Source organism: Scyliorhinus canicula, chromosome 21, assembly GCF_902713615.1.
Source record: "Scyliorhinus canicula chromosome 21, sScyCan1.1, whole genome shotgun sequence".
In the NCBI taxonomy this organism is placed as follows: Eukaryota; Metazoa; Chordata; class Chondrichthyes; order Carcharhiniformes; family Scyliorhinidae; genus Scyliorhinus; species Scyliorhinus canicula.
This window is the reverse complement of record NC_052166.1, coordinates 41,142,784-41,156,378: the sequence shown is the minus strand read 5'-3', so window position 1 is coordinate 41,156,378 and position 13,595 is coordinate 41,142,784. Positions and strand designations below refer to the sequence as shown.

The 13,595-nt window shown below is 43.2% G+C and overlaps 1 protein-coding gene across 1 annotated transcript in view; it reads right to left on the bottom strand.

Annotated features, from left to right (window-relative positions):
- Positions 1-13,595, bottom strand: part of LOC119955787 (myomegalin-like) — a 160,412-nt gene that overhangs the window by 115,583 nt on the left and 31,234 nt on the right. The window contains exons 4-7 of the mRNA XM_038782364.1: positions 10,035-10,145; positions 6,979-7,055; positions 3,902-4,025; positions 2,955-3,121 (exon numbers count right to left, since the gene is read on the bottom strand). Coding sequence (XP_038638292.1) covers positions 2,955-3,121; positions 3,902-4,025; positions 6,979-7,055; positions 10,035-10,145 — 479 coding nt within the window. The remainder of the gene's footprint in view (positions 1-2,954; positions 3,122-3,901; positions 4,026-6,978; positions 7,056-10,034; positions 10,146-13,595) is intronic.

Genomic DNA, 13,595 nt, shown 5'->3' with positions numbered 1-13,595 from the left:
CGAGAACGTCAGGCCGCTCGGCCCATCCACTTGGATATTTAACTCCCATTCGTGACCATCCTTTAACCATGTTTCAATGGCCACTAAACTTCAGTAATGAGGCCATTAAACCTTTTGGAACACTGCATCCAGATACGTACTAAGGTCTCCACAGCAGCTGCTCACAGCCTCCACAACATCCAGCAATACCTGCTTTGTTTGGGTGAGTGAGCTCTTTCTCTCATCCAGAGGAAGGAGCCCACCCCCATAGCTCTCGTTCCTTGTGCCTTGCAGATGATGGGTAGGTAACTGGGGAGTTACATGTCCCCTTTCTCGGTTTCATCTGAACGGTCTCCCACCATCCAGGGACCTCTGGCTTTGTTGTGTCCTATCTTCCCCCAAAGGGAATGTATTGTACCTCCTATAACTAAACTCTCATATCTTTAAAGACAGTGTCTGTCCTGCTGCAGTTTTACCTACTAATCTTTTATTCCAGTTCACCTAAATCAATGAAATTGGTCTCCCTCCAATTAAGTATTTTTACTCTAGAATGCTCCTTGTCCTTTTCCATAGCTACCCTAAAATGTATGATAATACAACCACTGTGTTTCCCAACCTGCACTTGATCCATCTCATTCCTCAGAACCAAATCGCGCTAATGGCCCTTTCTTCAATGGAACAGAAGTAAACTGATGGAGAAAATAATTCTGAACAGTCAAAACCTCTTACCTGTCTATGCTCTTTACATTATTGCTGTGTCAGACTATTGTGGGATACTTAAAGGGTCCCACTAACAACACTCTATAGTTATCAACATGTATCATCCAACGTAAAGTTTGGTCAGGTCGGCACTGTTATGTTATGTACTCTGGGATAACACAGGCTGCAACTCGTTGCAGCTTTGACCAAAATATACTCCAGACTTTCAAGTAGGTTCATTGTGATTTATTGAACCATTAGCACAGTTCTCTATGAGTTTGACTCGCCTGCTAATCACACTATAGTAAGTCAGTCTAACTAACCAATCTGCTCTAAACCACCATCCAGGGACCTGGATGGGTGTGATGCTTCTGATCTGCCCCTGTCCTACTCTCTAAGTGTTGCCTGTGGAAAAGACAGAGCAGCATGTGTGCCCTGTCCTTATATATGGGTTGTGTAATGCCCCTTTGTGGTAATGTCACCTCTGGGTGTCTTAACTGCCCATTGGTCGTGTTCTATTCTATGTGTTCATTAGCTGGATGTCTGCATGTCATGACGTCTCTGGTGCTCCCTCTAGTGTTTACTTAGTCGTAGTGTATTTACATTAACCCCTTGTGCATTTACAGTGATGCATATCACCACAGGCACCATTGATAAACCACTAAGATCCCACACCCTGCATCGCCGGCCCAGCTTCATCGGGCTCTCTGGTCCGTTTGCCGCCGTTTCGGGCCGCGGTTCAGCCTCTCGCTCTCTCTCCAGCCACCACCTTGCCTGAGGTGTGGTGATTCTCACGTTAAATCACCACCAGTCAGCTCTCCCCTTCATAGGGGAAAGCAGCCTATGGTCATCTGGGACTACGGCAACTTTACTTTATTTATTTGACCGAGTATGGCATCAACTGTCTTAGCAAAATTGAAGCACAAAGAGATGGCTGTAGCTGTTGGATGGCATTATCTCAGTCCCAGAACATCAAGGCAGGAGTTCCTCAGGCTAGTGTACTAGACCGAACCATCTTTAGCTGCTTCATCAATGACCCTCCATCCAACATAAGGTCAGAAGTGGGGATGTTCACTGATGATTGCCCAATGTTCAACACTTTTTGCAATTCCTCAGATAGTGAAGCAGTCTGTGCCCATATGCAGCAAGCCAATGACTACAATCAGGCTTGGCTGCTAAGTGGCAAGTAATATTCACACCACACAAGTGCCAGGCAATGACTTTCTCTAACAAGAGAGAACCTAACCATCTTCCCATGACATTCTATCTTTACTTTTGTGAGGGCCACGAAGAATCCAGCACGAGTTTTCAGGATACAAAGAAATAACATTTATTTACAATAACATATATACACACAACAGCAGCAGCAACTTCCCTTGCTGCTCACTCCTCTCTCTCTCCCTGGTTCTAAACTGGCCAGCTCTATTTATGCAGGGAGTCTGCTAATGATTCCTCCGCCCCCCTCATTGGGGAAGCTCATACTTCCACAGGATTGTGGGATTGTCATTAGTCCCCAGCCAATGGTAAGCAGGCAGGTTATAACAATTACCATTGCTGAATCCCCCACTATCGACATCCTGGAGGTTGCCGATGACCAGAAACTGAACTGGGCTAGCCATTTAAATACTGTGCCTACTAATCATGTCAGAGGCTGGGAACTGTGTGGCAAGTAACTCACCTCCAGACTCCCCAAAGCCTATTCACCATCTACAAAGCTACAGGAGCATGATGGAATTCTATTCCCTTGCCTGGATTAGTGCCCGTCCAACAACACTCAAGAAGTTCAATATTACCAAGACAAAACAGCTCGCTTAATTGTCACCCTATCCACCAACAATCACTCCTTCCACTACTGATGCACCATGGCAGCAGTGTATACCATTTACACTATGCACTGTAGCAACTCACCAAAACAACACCGTCCAAAACTGCAGGGCCTACCACCCAGAAGGACACGGGTGGCAAAATACTTACCATCTGTAAGTTCCCCTCCAAGCCACACAACCACGCTAACTTGCAATGATATCCCCATTCCTTCACTGTTGCTGGGTCAAAGTCCTGGAACTCCCTTAATAGCACTGTGGATGTACCTACACCACATAGACTTCAGTGATTCAAGAAGCAAGCTCACCACCACATTGTCAAGGTCAATTATGGATGGGGTACAAATGCTGGCTTGACCAGCAACAGCCACATCCTGTGAAAGAATAAAAACAATCTAGTCCCTTTTTAAGAATGTTTTGACATTTGAAGACTAAAATTTAAAAGAATCTCACTGTTCAGTCTCTGTGCAGTTCTTGCTGTGCTCTGGGGATAAAGGTGATCCCATACGGTTCTGTTTGTTAATTGTCAGAATCTGCTTCTCCAGTTTGATACTCCGAATCTTCTCCTGCTCTGCAATAGCAGCCATCTTTTCCAATTCTGCCTGGGTGGTTTTAACATCCTAGTTACCAAGTGGGGGGGAAATTGATTTTATTCAAATAAATTTTCAGGAGGATATTTTCAATACTCATAAAGATTTTCCCTTTTCCATCACCAAAAATGCATTTTCACATATTCAAGCACATAATAAAAAATGGAAATTCTATCCCCGATGGGGATTAAAGTCCAGCAAAAGAATTTTCATAATCAGTTTCATTTCAAAGGTAAACAATGGGCCCTGAATTTGTACCGATCTCCCCTTGTAACGTTAGTGGCTGGACCAGCAGAACCCTCAGATAACTACGTACCTTGTTGTTTACAGACATTCTCCGAGCCTACTTCTCAACTTACTGCAGGACATCAGAACAAGCCTGCAGAAATTCAAGGCCATGGACTGGGTATAATGGATGGTTGCATGAATTTGTGCCACAAAGTGAGGGGAGAGGCCTTCTGTACATATGTGGATCCAGATGTTAGTGCCACATTTACTGTATGCTCCATCCTAAAAATATGTGTCAAAATGAAGACCAGGATAGCAAAACCGTGACAGGTCAAGAAGGGAAATTCCAATGGGAAAGTAGTGCCAGTGCCGCAACAACAACTTGTTCCCTAGGTTCTAAATCCAGATGATTTCCAATGAATGTGTCAGCTACAATATTTCATAATAGAACAAACCATACTTGCCAAAGAACTGTGCCCAAATTACCTTGTTCAAAGGTTGCTTGCCAAATAGGTAAACGGTTTGTTAACCCAAACGTGACCTTTGTGGCAAACAAATTGATAAGATACAAAACATATTCACCTCCTCCAGAAGTTGGATCTGGTTACTGAGGAGCTGTTTAACCTGAAGTATCTCCTTCTGAGCGCCATCTTTCACACGCTGAATTTCCACATCATTGTTGCCAGCCAAACTCTCCACTGCTTTTCTGTGTATTAATATTAACAGCAAAACTTTTGTGAGAAGTTTCCCCTGTTTTACAAATGTTATCGTGAGCTACTACTGTTTGCATGCATTTTGGACAGAAAGAAAAGAAAACCTTTCTAGAGTGGAGGGGGGGTTTGAAGGGTGGTATTGTGTAGGAAAGGCAAGTAGGGGCCTCCGGGAGATTGGAGGAAGTGGTGGGTCTGGAGTGGGGTCCCTAGGGAGCCCATAGGGGGGTGTCCTCACTTGGTGGGTGTTGGTAGTGCCCATTTGTGTGTGAGGTTTCATTGACCATGGGGTTGGGGGGGGAACGATCTCCAAGCTCATTTAGAAATCGAGGCACCCTTTGAAAATGGCTTCCCAATCTCGGAGTTCAGCTCTCCATTGCTAAAAAAAATTCTACGTGTGGCTCAACCACTGAGAAACACCCCAGGGCCCAAAGAAATGACTAAGTGTCACTGAATAGAGATGGGGAACTCGCCGGCAAAACTCCCTGAAAATCCTGCGACAAATGAACTTAGAAATCTTTCTGGAGCATTGTGCCCAGAGTCTCCTAAAGTCTCCTAAATTCCTCCACTCTCTCACTGGCATCTGTCTTCCTGCCTTGCACAGTCCATATGACATGCAATTTCACTGAAGAAGAGCTAAATGCTGTTGTATCACTTCTTTATCTTTATTCAGTTTGCAACTTGTAGCCTCATTGTCAGAATGAAAAAAATAAATGTGGTTCAGAACAGTATACTTGAGATATTAGAACAGTATACTTGAGATATGAACACACAAAACCTCAATTAAAAATATATTACACAAAAGCCTCAAGCATTCACTCAGCCAGAACACAAAATAATACAACAGTAACTGTTCTAGCATTGAAGTGAAAAAGTTATTTGAAATTTTCTAATTGCTCATTTGCTAGTTTTCCTTTTCTGCTTTTCTGCCTGCTTTAATTTTTTGATCTGACCCTTCTGATAAAATTTGCATTTTCTATTAAAACTGAAACAGTTCATTACAGCGTTTAAAATTCTGACAATATGGAAGAAACTGAAACAAAAATTGTTGAGCTAGTTCTTTAAAGTTTTTATACATTTAAATTAATTTCTAATACGCTACTGAGAATCACATTAGCATGCATACATATTTATCAATTAGCTACTAAAAACTAAAGGTTTTCCCACAATGCTAATGCAAGTAGCATGATAAATAAATGATGTGTGGCCTAGAAACAGCAGGAACCAAAGTTTAAGAGGTGCTTCTGTTCAAGTATTGTTTCACATTTAAATCTACATCCCATTGCTGCACTGTAACAACCATCCCTTCTTGGTTGGTTTTTCTCAGATTTATAATCTTTTTGACTACACTACTTAATTAAAACTTTTTTAACTACTCTGCTTAAAAGCTAAATTGACCCGTCCAGAGTTCCCAAATAGCTCAAAGAAAAATTGAGCACAAATAGAGACTAGACGAGGTCCTGGGTTCACTTCCTGGTCTGTGCTGACTTTGGGAAACTAAAACAGGACTCAGCAATGCTGATAGAAAAGCAAAATGCAGCAGATGCTGGATATTGTGAACAAATATAACATTGACCTGAAACAGTGGTGCGATTTACCGACCTCATCGCGCCCAGCTTGGGGACGGCCAGCGAGGGCGAGATCCAGATATACATATTTAAATGAACCATTAGTTTCATTTAAATATGCCTGAATCGGATTCTCCCGGCGTCTGGGGACTAACGGCCACCCCTGTGAGGCCTGGATCAGGTGCCGTTTAGTACCAGTCCACATAAACGTGGACCAGATGTGACGGCACTGGAGGGATTTCTAGGCCAATGGAAACGCCTGGATGGTTGGGGGCAGGACAGGGTGACCATTTCTCTGGCACCTGGGCACTGCCATGTGCCCTGGTGCACTGCCAAGTTGGCTGTGGCATTGCCAGCGTGCCCAGGTAGCAGTGCCAGCGAGCCCAGGTAGCAGTGCCAGGGTGCCCAGTGGCAGAGAAGCACCGCCACGGGTCTGAGACTAAGGAGGCCATGCCAATGAAAGGGGGAATGAGGGGGAGTATGATGGGTGAGAGGAGTGAAAGGCAGGAATGAAGGGGCCTAATAAATGTTGGGGGGAGGGTGGGAGACCCGAAAGCGGAAGTGAGGAGGCCTGTAAAGGGGGGGGGGGGGGGGGGGGGGGGGCGCTCAGCAACCGCATAGGAGGGTGTCCTCACTTGGGGGTGGGAGCTAATGATCATGTGTACAGGGAGTGATATTGCCCGTGGGTAGGGGTGTGGAGGACTTTCAGGCTTATTTGGAGATTGCGCACCCTTTCAAAACGGCAGCCCAATCTTGGGGGACCCATTCTCACCAGCGACTTCAGCTTCCCAGTGTTGAAAAAATTTCTATGTGTGGGCTCGACCAGAGAGAAGTTCCTCAAGGCTCAAACTAAGTGTGGTTGAACATCGGTGTGGATCTCACCCAAAAAGCTGGCAAGAAACACCCTACCAAACTCACCCAAAATGACACAGAAATTTTCTGGTTGAATTGCGCCCATTGTGCGGGATTGTCCGGCCTGTCCCACCAAAAACAAGGAAAATCCTGCCCCTTAGCTATGTTTCCCTCCCCCGAGATGCTGAGTTAGGGGGGTGAATTCTGCTGACGAGTATACTTGTGGACTTTGGGTCAGGTCAAGATCAGAGTTTGCTGTGATGTCCTGCATGACCATACACCCTGCTGACAATTAGCATGCAGGGCCAGCTGTCAAGAAAGACTATTTTGATAAGGTTCCAGTGTCATGAAACTGTACTCAAAGGGAAAAGGGGAGATATTTGTTTTGAAAAAGTGTTACTCAGGGGAATCAGCAGCATTTTGTATTTCAAATTACAAAAACCGACACATTGACTGGGAAAGATTTTGAAGTTTGCCAAGTGACGCTCAGGTTTATTAAAAATGTGTTTAATATTTAACCAATACTCACGAAGCTTTGAAAAGAAGTTCCTGTTTCTCCTTTAGTTCACGCTTCAAACTCTCCAATTCCACTTTGAGTTCAATATTCTGCAAAAATAAGAAAAACCCACCAACGAATAAATAAGAAAGCTGGAATGGTTCAGCTATGGCTAACAAATCGGAATATTTAAGGCACATGTCTTCAATATTCTACAAAGTGTAATGCCACGTAAAACCTCTTCTATGGTACTATAGGCTGAACAATATTTTCCTGGCTCACAATGCTGCAGGTGTCACTAAAGCATTTAAGAAAAAGAATTACAGTCTTAAAACTGGCTTCATTAGCTTCCAATAAAATATAGCCCACAGTAGCTTCCAATAAAAGATAGCCCACAGTAGCTTCCAATAAAAGATAGCCCACGGTAGCTTCCAATAAAAGATAGCCCACAGTAAAAGAATTCAGCAAGTTAACAGGTTTTGTTTCAAAAAAATTAAACACATTCAATATTTATTTTATTCCAAATTAAACGATATCTGCTCTGGATGAAGATATATAGGTGTAGAGGTGCATGGGTTATAAAAACTAATCCCAACTGTCAATAAATAGATCAGTAACAATGGGTTGGATTTTCTTCACCCGGTGGGATCATCTGGTCCCACTGATGTCACTCCCCAGAGGTGGGGCGAATGAGCAATGCAGAATGCCATAGACCTCAGCACGACCAGAAGATCCTTCTGGTAGCCAATGACAAGACGCCGCCATAGCTGGAAAACAGGCTGTGGGGGGAGTCCAGAAAATCCCGGCCAATAAATGTGTTCCTCCACAATGACTACAAGGTAGCGATAGAATCTTTGTGTGACTTCAGGTTTAACAAGGTTATGTAGTATCACACTACAACCTATCAGTATCCTCTTTGCACCAAAACTGGCACAATGTGTTAGTTTGGCTATGGTTGCACAATTTGATGATGGGGTGATTTAAATTAAAAACAAAAATCTAACTAATGCATGTTTAATACAAGTACAAGACATCAAGAATTTACAACTTATAAAAGTGAATTAGTGATCTAGTTACAAGTAACAAACAGAACCAGAACGCACAAATGTTGTGAATAGTAACATTATAATGGCGATCAGTTTACACACAATCTCAAACTCACTTCAAATGTCATTTCACAGTGAAAGTTCACATATTTTACAGAGAAAACATTGTTCTGGCATTTAGTTTTAATAACCTTTATTTATGTATTGTGTCTTTAATGTAGCAAAACATCCTAAAGGTACTTCATAGTTCAGTGTCAAAACCAGAAGAGAGTCGAACAAGTGATGTGGAGGGAAGAAAGTAGGTGAATGACAAAGTTCAGTGTGATAGATTAGGTTGTAAAGAAGAATCTTCAAGGTGGCAAGAAGTTCAGCGGGTGAAATTAAATGCACTAAATGATGACGGCCAATTGAAGCTTTAAAATATTGTGAAGGATTAGGAACAGTGGACCTTTTGTACAATTAAAAAAAAACAGATTCTGGATGAGCTGGAAGTTTAATAGAATGGAGGCCAGCTCACAATTACTTGGAACACTGATCTAGAATGACAAGGACACGGTCAAAGGTTTGAGCAGCAGTGAAAGTCAAGCTTGGAAGGCAACTCTTGGTGACGAACTAGATGTGAATTGAAACTCAGCGAGGACAGAAAAAGACTGCGCATTGTTGCATTGAGTTTAAGTGGACACTGAAGAGGAACTGGAATCAGGGGTTAGAATGTGAAATTTTTGCCAGGCACCAGACAGGATAACGTTTTACTAGTTGAGCCACAAGAAATTCAGTCTCGCAACTTAATGATAGACAGGTTATCCTACAGATTAGTCATCGAGAGGTAAATCCATGTTTCACTGACATACATAGGGCTGATCCTTGTGGACAGAAAATCGTACCAAGGACAGATTAAAAATATTAGCAAGCCAAAGCAGATGCATTGGGCCACTGCAAATGAGGATGCATCTCTGGAAAAGGAAACTTACGCTAGCTATATTCGAAAGAGTGGAATTGAAGCCATGAGACCATTGGGGGTGGAAACAGGGATGAAGAATTGCATTTTTAAAGCCATGAGGAGAAGAATGTCACTGCAGACTTGCAGTAGGCTGAATGGAAAATTGAGTTTAAAAAAATGGCAAGACAGCAAGCATTAGATTATTAGAATAAATTTCAGGGTGAGAAGAAAAGGAAGTTTGCAATTACATAAAGGTGAATAGGATAGTAGAATCAGGTTTTTTTTTTACAAAGTGATTATTTTCCTTTTCTTACTTTTGAGATGTGGGTGTTGCAAGCATATTCGGCCTTTATTTGCCCAGAAGATGGTAGTGGGTTGCCATCTTGATTTGCTGCAGGCTATGTGGTGACCGGGCTTAAGCAATATTGTTTAATGGCGAGTTCCACCAATGAATGAACAGCAAGTATGGTGTTTGACTTGATGGTGCTCCCATGCATCTATGACTCTTGGCCTTTTCGGTGGACATGGGGGTCAATTTGGAAGGCGTGACTAAAGAAGCCCTGATGCAGTCCATCTTGTGGATTGTGGTGGTGTGCACTATGTGCCAATGATGGGAGAGTGAACATTTGAGCTGGTGGATGGGGTATCAATCAAGCAGACTGCTTCATTCCAGGTGGTGTTGAACATCTTGAGTTTTGTTACAGCCGCACCAATCAAAGCAAGTGGAGGGGATTCTAACATACTTCTGTATTCTGCTTTGCAAATGCCAGAGGCTTTGGAGGAGTCAGGTGAGCCACTTGTCACAACACACCCAGCTTCTGACTTGCTCTAATAGCCATGGCATTTGTCTGGCTGGTCAATGGCAACCCTCAGAATCTGATGAAAGGTCACTGACCTGAAATGTTTCTCTTTCCGCAGTTGCTTCCTAGCCCAAGTGTTTCCAGCCATTTCTGGTTTTAGTTCCAATCTCCAGAATAATCATTTTAAGTAATAAAACTAAAGCTTGCTTTATGAACATCAGTTTGCTGAAAGTACCCTACTCTCGCCCTCAAGTGTACACAGCATTGGCATTAAAATGTTCCATCATGATTCTAATCTCTTACCATCTTAAAGATATCTTCGCTGCCATCATCAAACTTCTGTTGCATTCGCTCCTCCAGGAAGTAGATCCGAAGTTTGAGGTTAAAGTTTTCTTTCTTTAGCCCAGTGATTTCCTGCAAGATAAAAAACAGTGATAATGGGACATGGCAGCAGGTACAGTACATCTTTGAATCCACCTAAACTTTATCTTGACAAAGAGACTGTAAAAAGATAGACAAGGGTCAAATGAGTGGGCAACAAGGTGGCAGAGGGAGTATAATGTAGAGGGAGTATAATGTGGGACAGTGTGAGCTTATTCATTTTGATTGCAATAGAAAAGTAGAATATTTTTTAAAAGGCTCGAAACTGATAAATGTTGCTGTTCAGAGAGATTTAGTGCACTCATACAAGGAACACAGAAAAAGTTATCATGCAGGTGCAACAAGCAATTAGGAATTTAAATGGCACATTGGTCTTTATTGCACGGGACTAGAGTACAAGAATAAATAAGTATTGCTATAATTGTGGAGGGTGTTGGTGAGATCACACCAGGAACACTGTGTGCAATTTGTTTGTCCCCATACTTAAGGGTATACTTGCATTGAAGGCAGACAGAGAAGACTTACTAGATGGTCCCTGGGATGAGAGTAGTCCTATGATGAGAGGCTGAATAAATTGAGTCTATATTCTCTGCAGTTTAGAAGAATGAGAAGTGATCCCTCTGAAATATTCAAGATTATGGAAGGGCTTGACAGACTATATACTGAGAGCATGTTTCCCCTGGCAGGAGAATTTTGAACAAGGGTGCCAGACGGCCTATTCCTGCTCCTAGTTCTTATGTTCTTGTATTTACATATGTCAAGTACTTGAAAGTCTGCCATAAAGATTTGTGCAGTTAAAAAATGCAGGGAATTACTTAGACATTCTGAGTTATGCATAGTTACAATTTAACCACCTGTGACAATCTTTCCTGCCTGGGTCTCACTTTTTCCCTCCTGTTCCTTTTGTTCCTTAGCTGTGTCCAGTTTTCTCTCTTGCTCTTTGCTGTTCCACTCCACAATGCATAAAGTATTGATATTGACAGCATTTCAGGAAGACCAGCTGTCAAAGGGAATTTCCAGTACAACTGCACTGCTATGGGTCTTTTCTAGGAGTTACAACAAGGAAAGGGAAGTGTGGGAAGAATCTCTTCTGATAACTGACTCAGATTTGCCACTTATGAAATACTCTTGTAATATAAAAATAACTGAGTCACTCCCTCATGTTTGGCACCTCAAGATGGCCTTTGAGAAGCCTGTTACTCAGTTCAATTATTTTGTTCACTTTAACTTGTATTCCTAACTGTTATTCTGGTTCACACAGACATTCATGTATTACTGTTCTTCAAACTTCTCATGACTCCTTCTGAAAAAGGCCAAATATCTTCTCCATCCACTCCCACTGTGCATGTCATATCTAGCCCTCACCCAGCACGGTGGCGAAGTGGTTAGCATTGCTGCCTCACGGCGCCGAGGTCTCAGGTTCAATCGCGGCTCTGGGTCACTGTCCGTGTGGAGTTTGCACATTCTCCCCGTGTTTTTGTGGGTTTCGCCCTCATAACCCAAAAAGATGTGCAGGGTAGGTGAATTGGCCACAATAAATTTCCCCTTAATTGGAAAAAATAATAAATAAAAAAATAAATAAAAAATATCTAGCCCTCACTTTGTTCTAATGCATCATCACCACTCAAACCTAAATCCTTCCATTCCTTGTTTCAATTCCTTCCACCACCCCCACCAGCCACCTTGAAAAATCAATGATGTCCCACAAGATAGTGACTGAAACAACAGTGGGCACACTTCAGCGGACAAGTTAAACTCCGCTCTTGGGTGTGTTTGGCGAGGTGTTTATCGGCGGCTGCAGCACTGAGATTCACCCCGCTATTCTCTGGCACATTGCCAGTTTTTTCGGCCTCCGAGAGTTTTCCCCGTCAAGGTCACACTTAGTCAGCCATCCTTCACTGACGAGCTGATCTTGCCAGGAGGACCGGCACCTCGGAGATCAGGGTGCCATTTTGGAAGGTTGCCCCGATCTGTCGACCCCAACTTTCAGTAGTCCACCACCCCCCTCCCCCCCCACCCGACATTCAAGACTACTCCCTCCCCACCTTTTCCGCGCCCTCAAATACCACCCTCCCCACCCCGATCCCTGCTCTTTTATGGGCAAGGCCCCCACCGGCCTGACTCCTGGCACTGCCATCATGGCACCTTAGTTCTGCCAGCCTGGCACCCTGTAAGTGCTCAGGTTACCACCATTCTGTCCCCGACCACCCAAATGCTTAATGGCTTGTGAGAGCCCCCCCCCCTCGCTCGAGGTGCTTTTACGCCTGGACCACGTTTGTTGAAACCAGAGCTAATCTGCACCCTGGCGAGATCTTGCCGGCGCAGCCATTGACTCCCGTATGCCAGGTTATTTAAATATGCAGATCTGGATCTTGCCCAGTGAGGGTGAGATACAGATTTGTGCGGGCAGTGCAAGCTGGGCTACTCGCGATCAGCCCGTGGTGGAGCCGAATTCTGGGCTCTCGCACAATTCACCCGTTGCGTCCGGATTCACGGAGGGCGAAACACAATCGTTGAATCACACCCAGAATTTTGTCCCTTCAACAGCTTTTACCAGTCACCCATTCTAATATTTCAAATGCAAAATTGGTACGGTAGACGTTCTTCAGGCCCTGCCAAAAAAACATTGTCATTCGTGTCAATTCCTGCATCCTCAGTCGTTTGATTAAGCTGAGCTTGTTGGGTTGAAACTAAAGTTCTGATGGAGTTCAGCTCAGGATCAGCTCTCCTCAATATTCATACTCCTTTTCTATTCCCTCAGACCTCCAAGTACACTACTCTCAGCATCCTGGAGTTGAAATCAAATCTCATCCTGCTATCCCTCTAGTACCTTCACAAGGGCACATCTTTCAACTAGGCCTCCCAAGTCCCTACAATTTTCAAGAATTTGCAACCCACTAGGTTCCACTGATCCCTGTTCCACGACTTGCCTCGACTTTTCTCCTTGGCCATGCTATGAACTAATGTTTTTTGCCGTTTACTTTTGTTTATCAGCAAAACAACTTGTGTTTATGAATGGGGAATGAATATCAATCGGTTTCGCAACACTTCTGTTCAGTTCCCCATGGTCTCTCTCAATCAGCTTTTGTGTCATGTTAAATTATATTATTTTTAAATCACCAGCATCCTGTGTAGCATCAAAATAAAATGTTTATCAGAAGCACACAACATTTCAGGTTTGGGAAAATGGTACTTGGGGTCAAATGACATTTGGAGTCCTGCAAAAAAAGGCAAAAGTATAAAAATCTACAGTGTATGAACATTCTGCAATTGACAAACAACTTGAGCTCTGGCCACCATGACTGTTCAGCGAATGCTTGTAGTTGTGCAATTTCACTCTTATTCAATTAAACAAATCTTCTTTTCCTTCCTGTTCAGCAGATTTAAACAATAAAAGTCAATTGCAAAATTTTAACTCTCTTATTTTAAGCTTCTACAGAGTTCAGTGGATGCTGGGTCAGTGAGTACATTTAAGGAGGAATT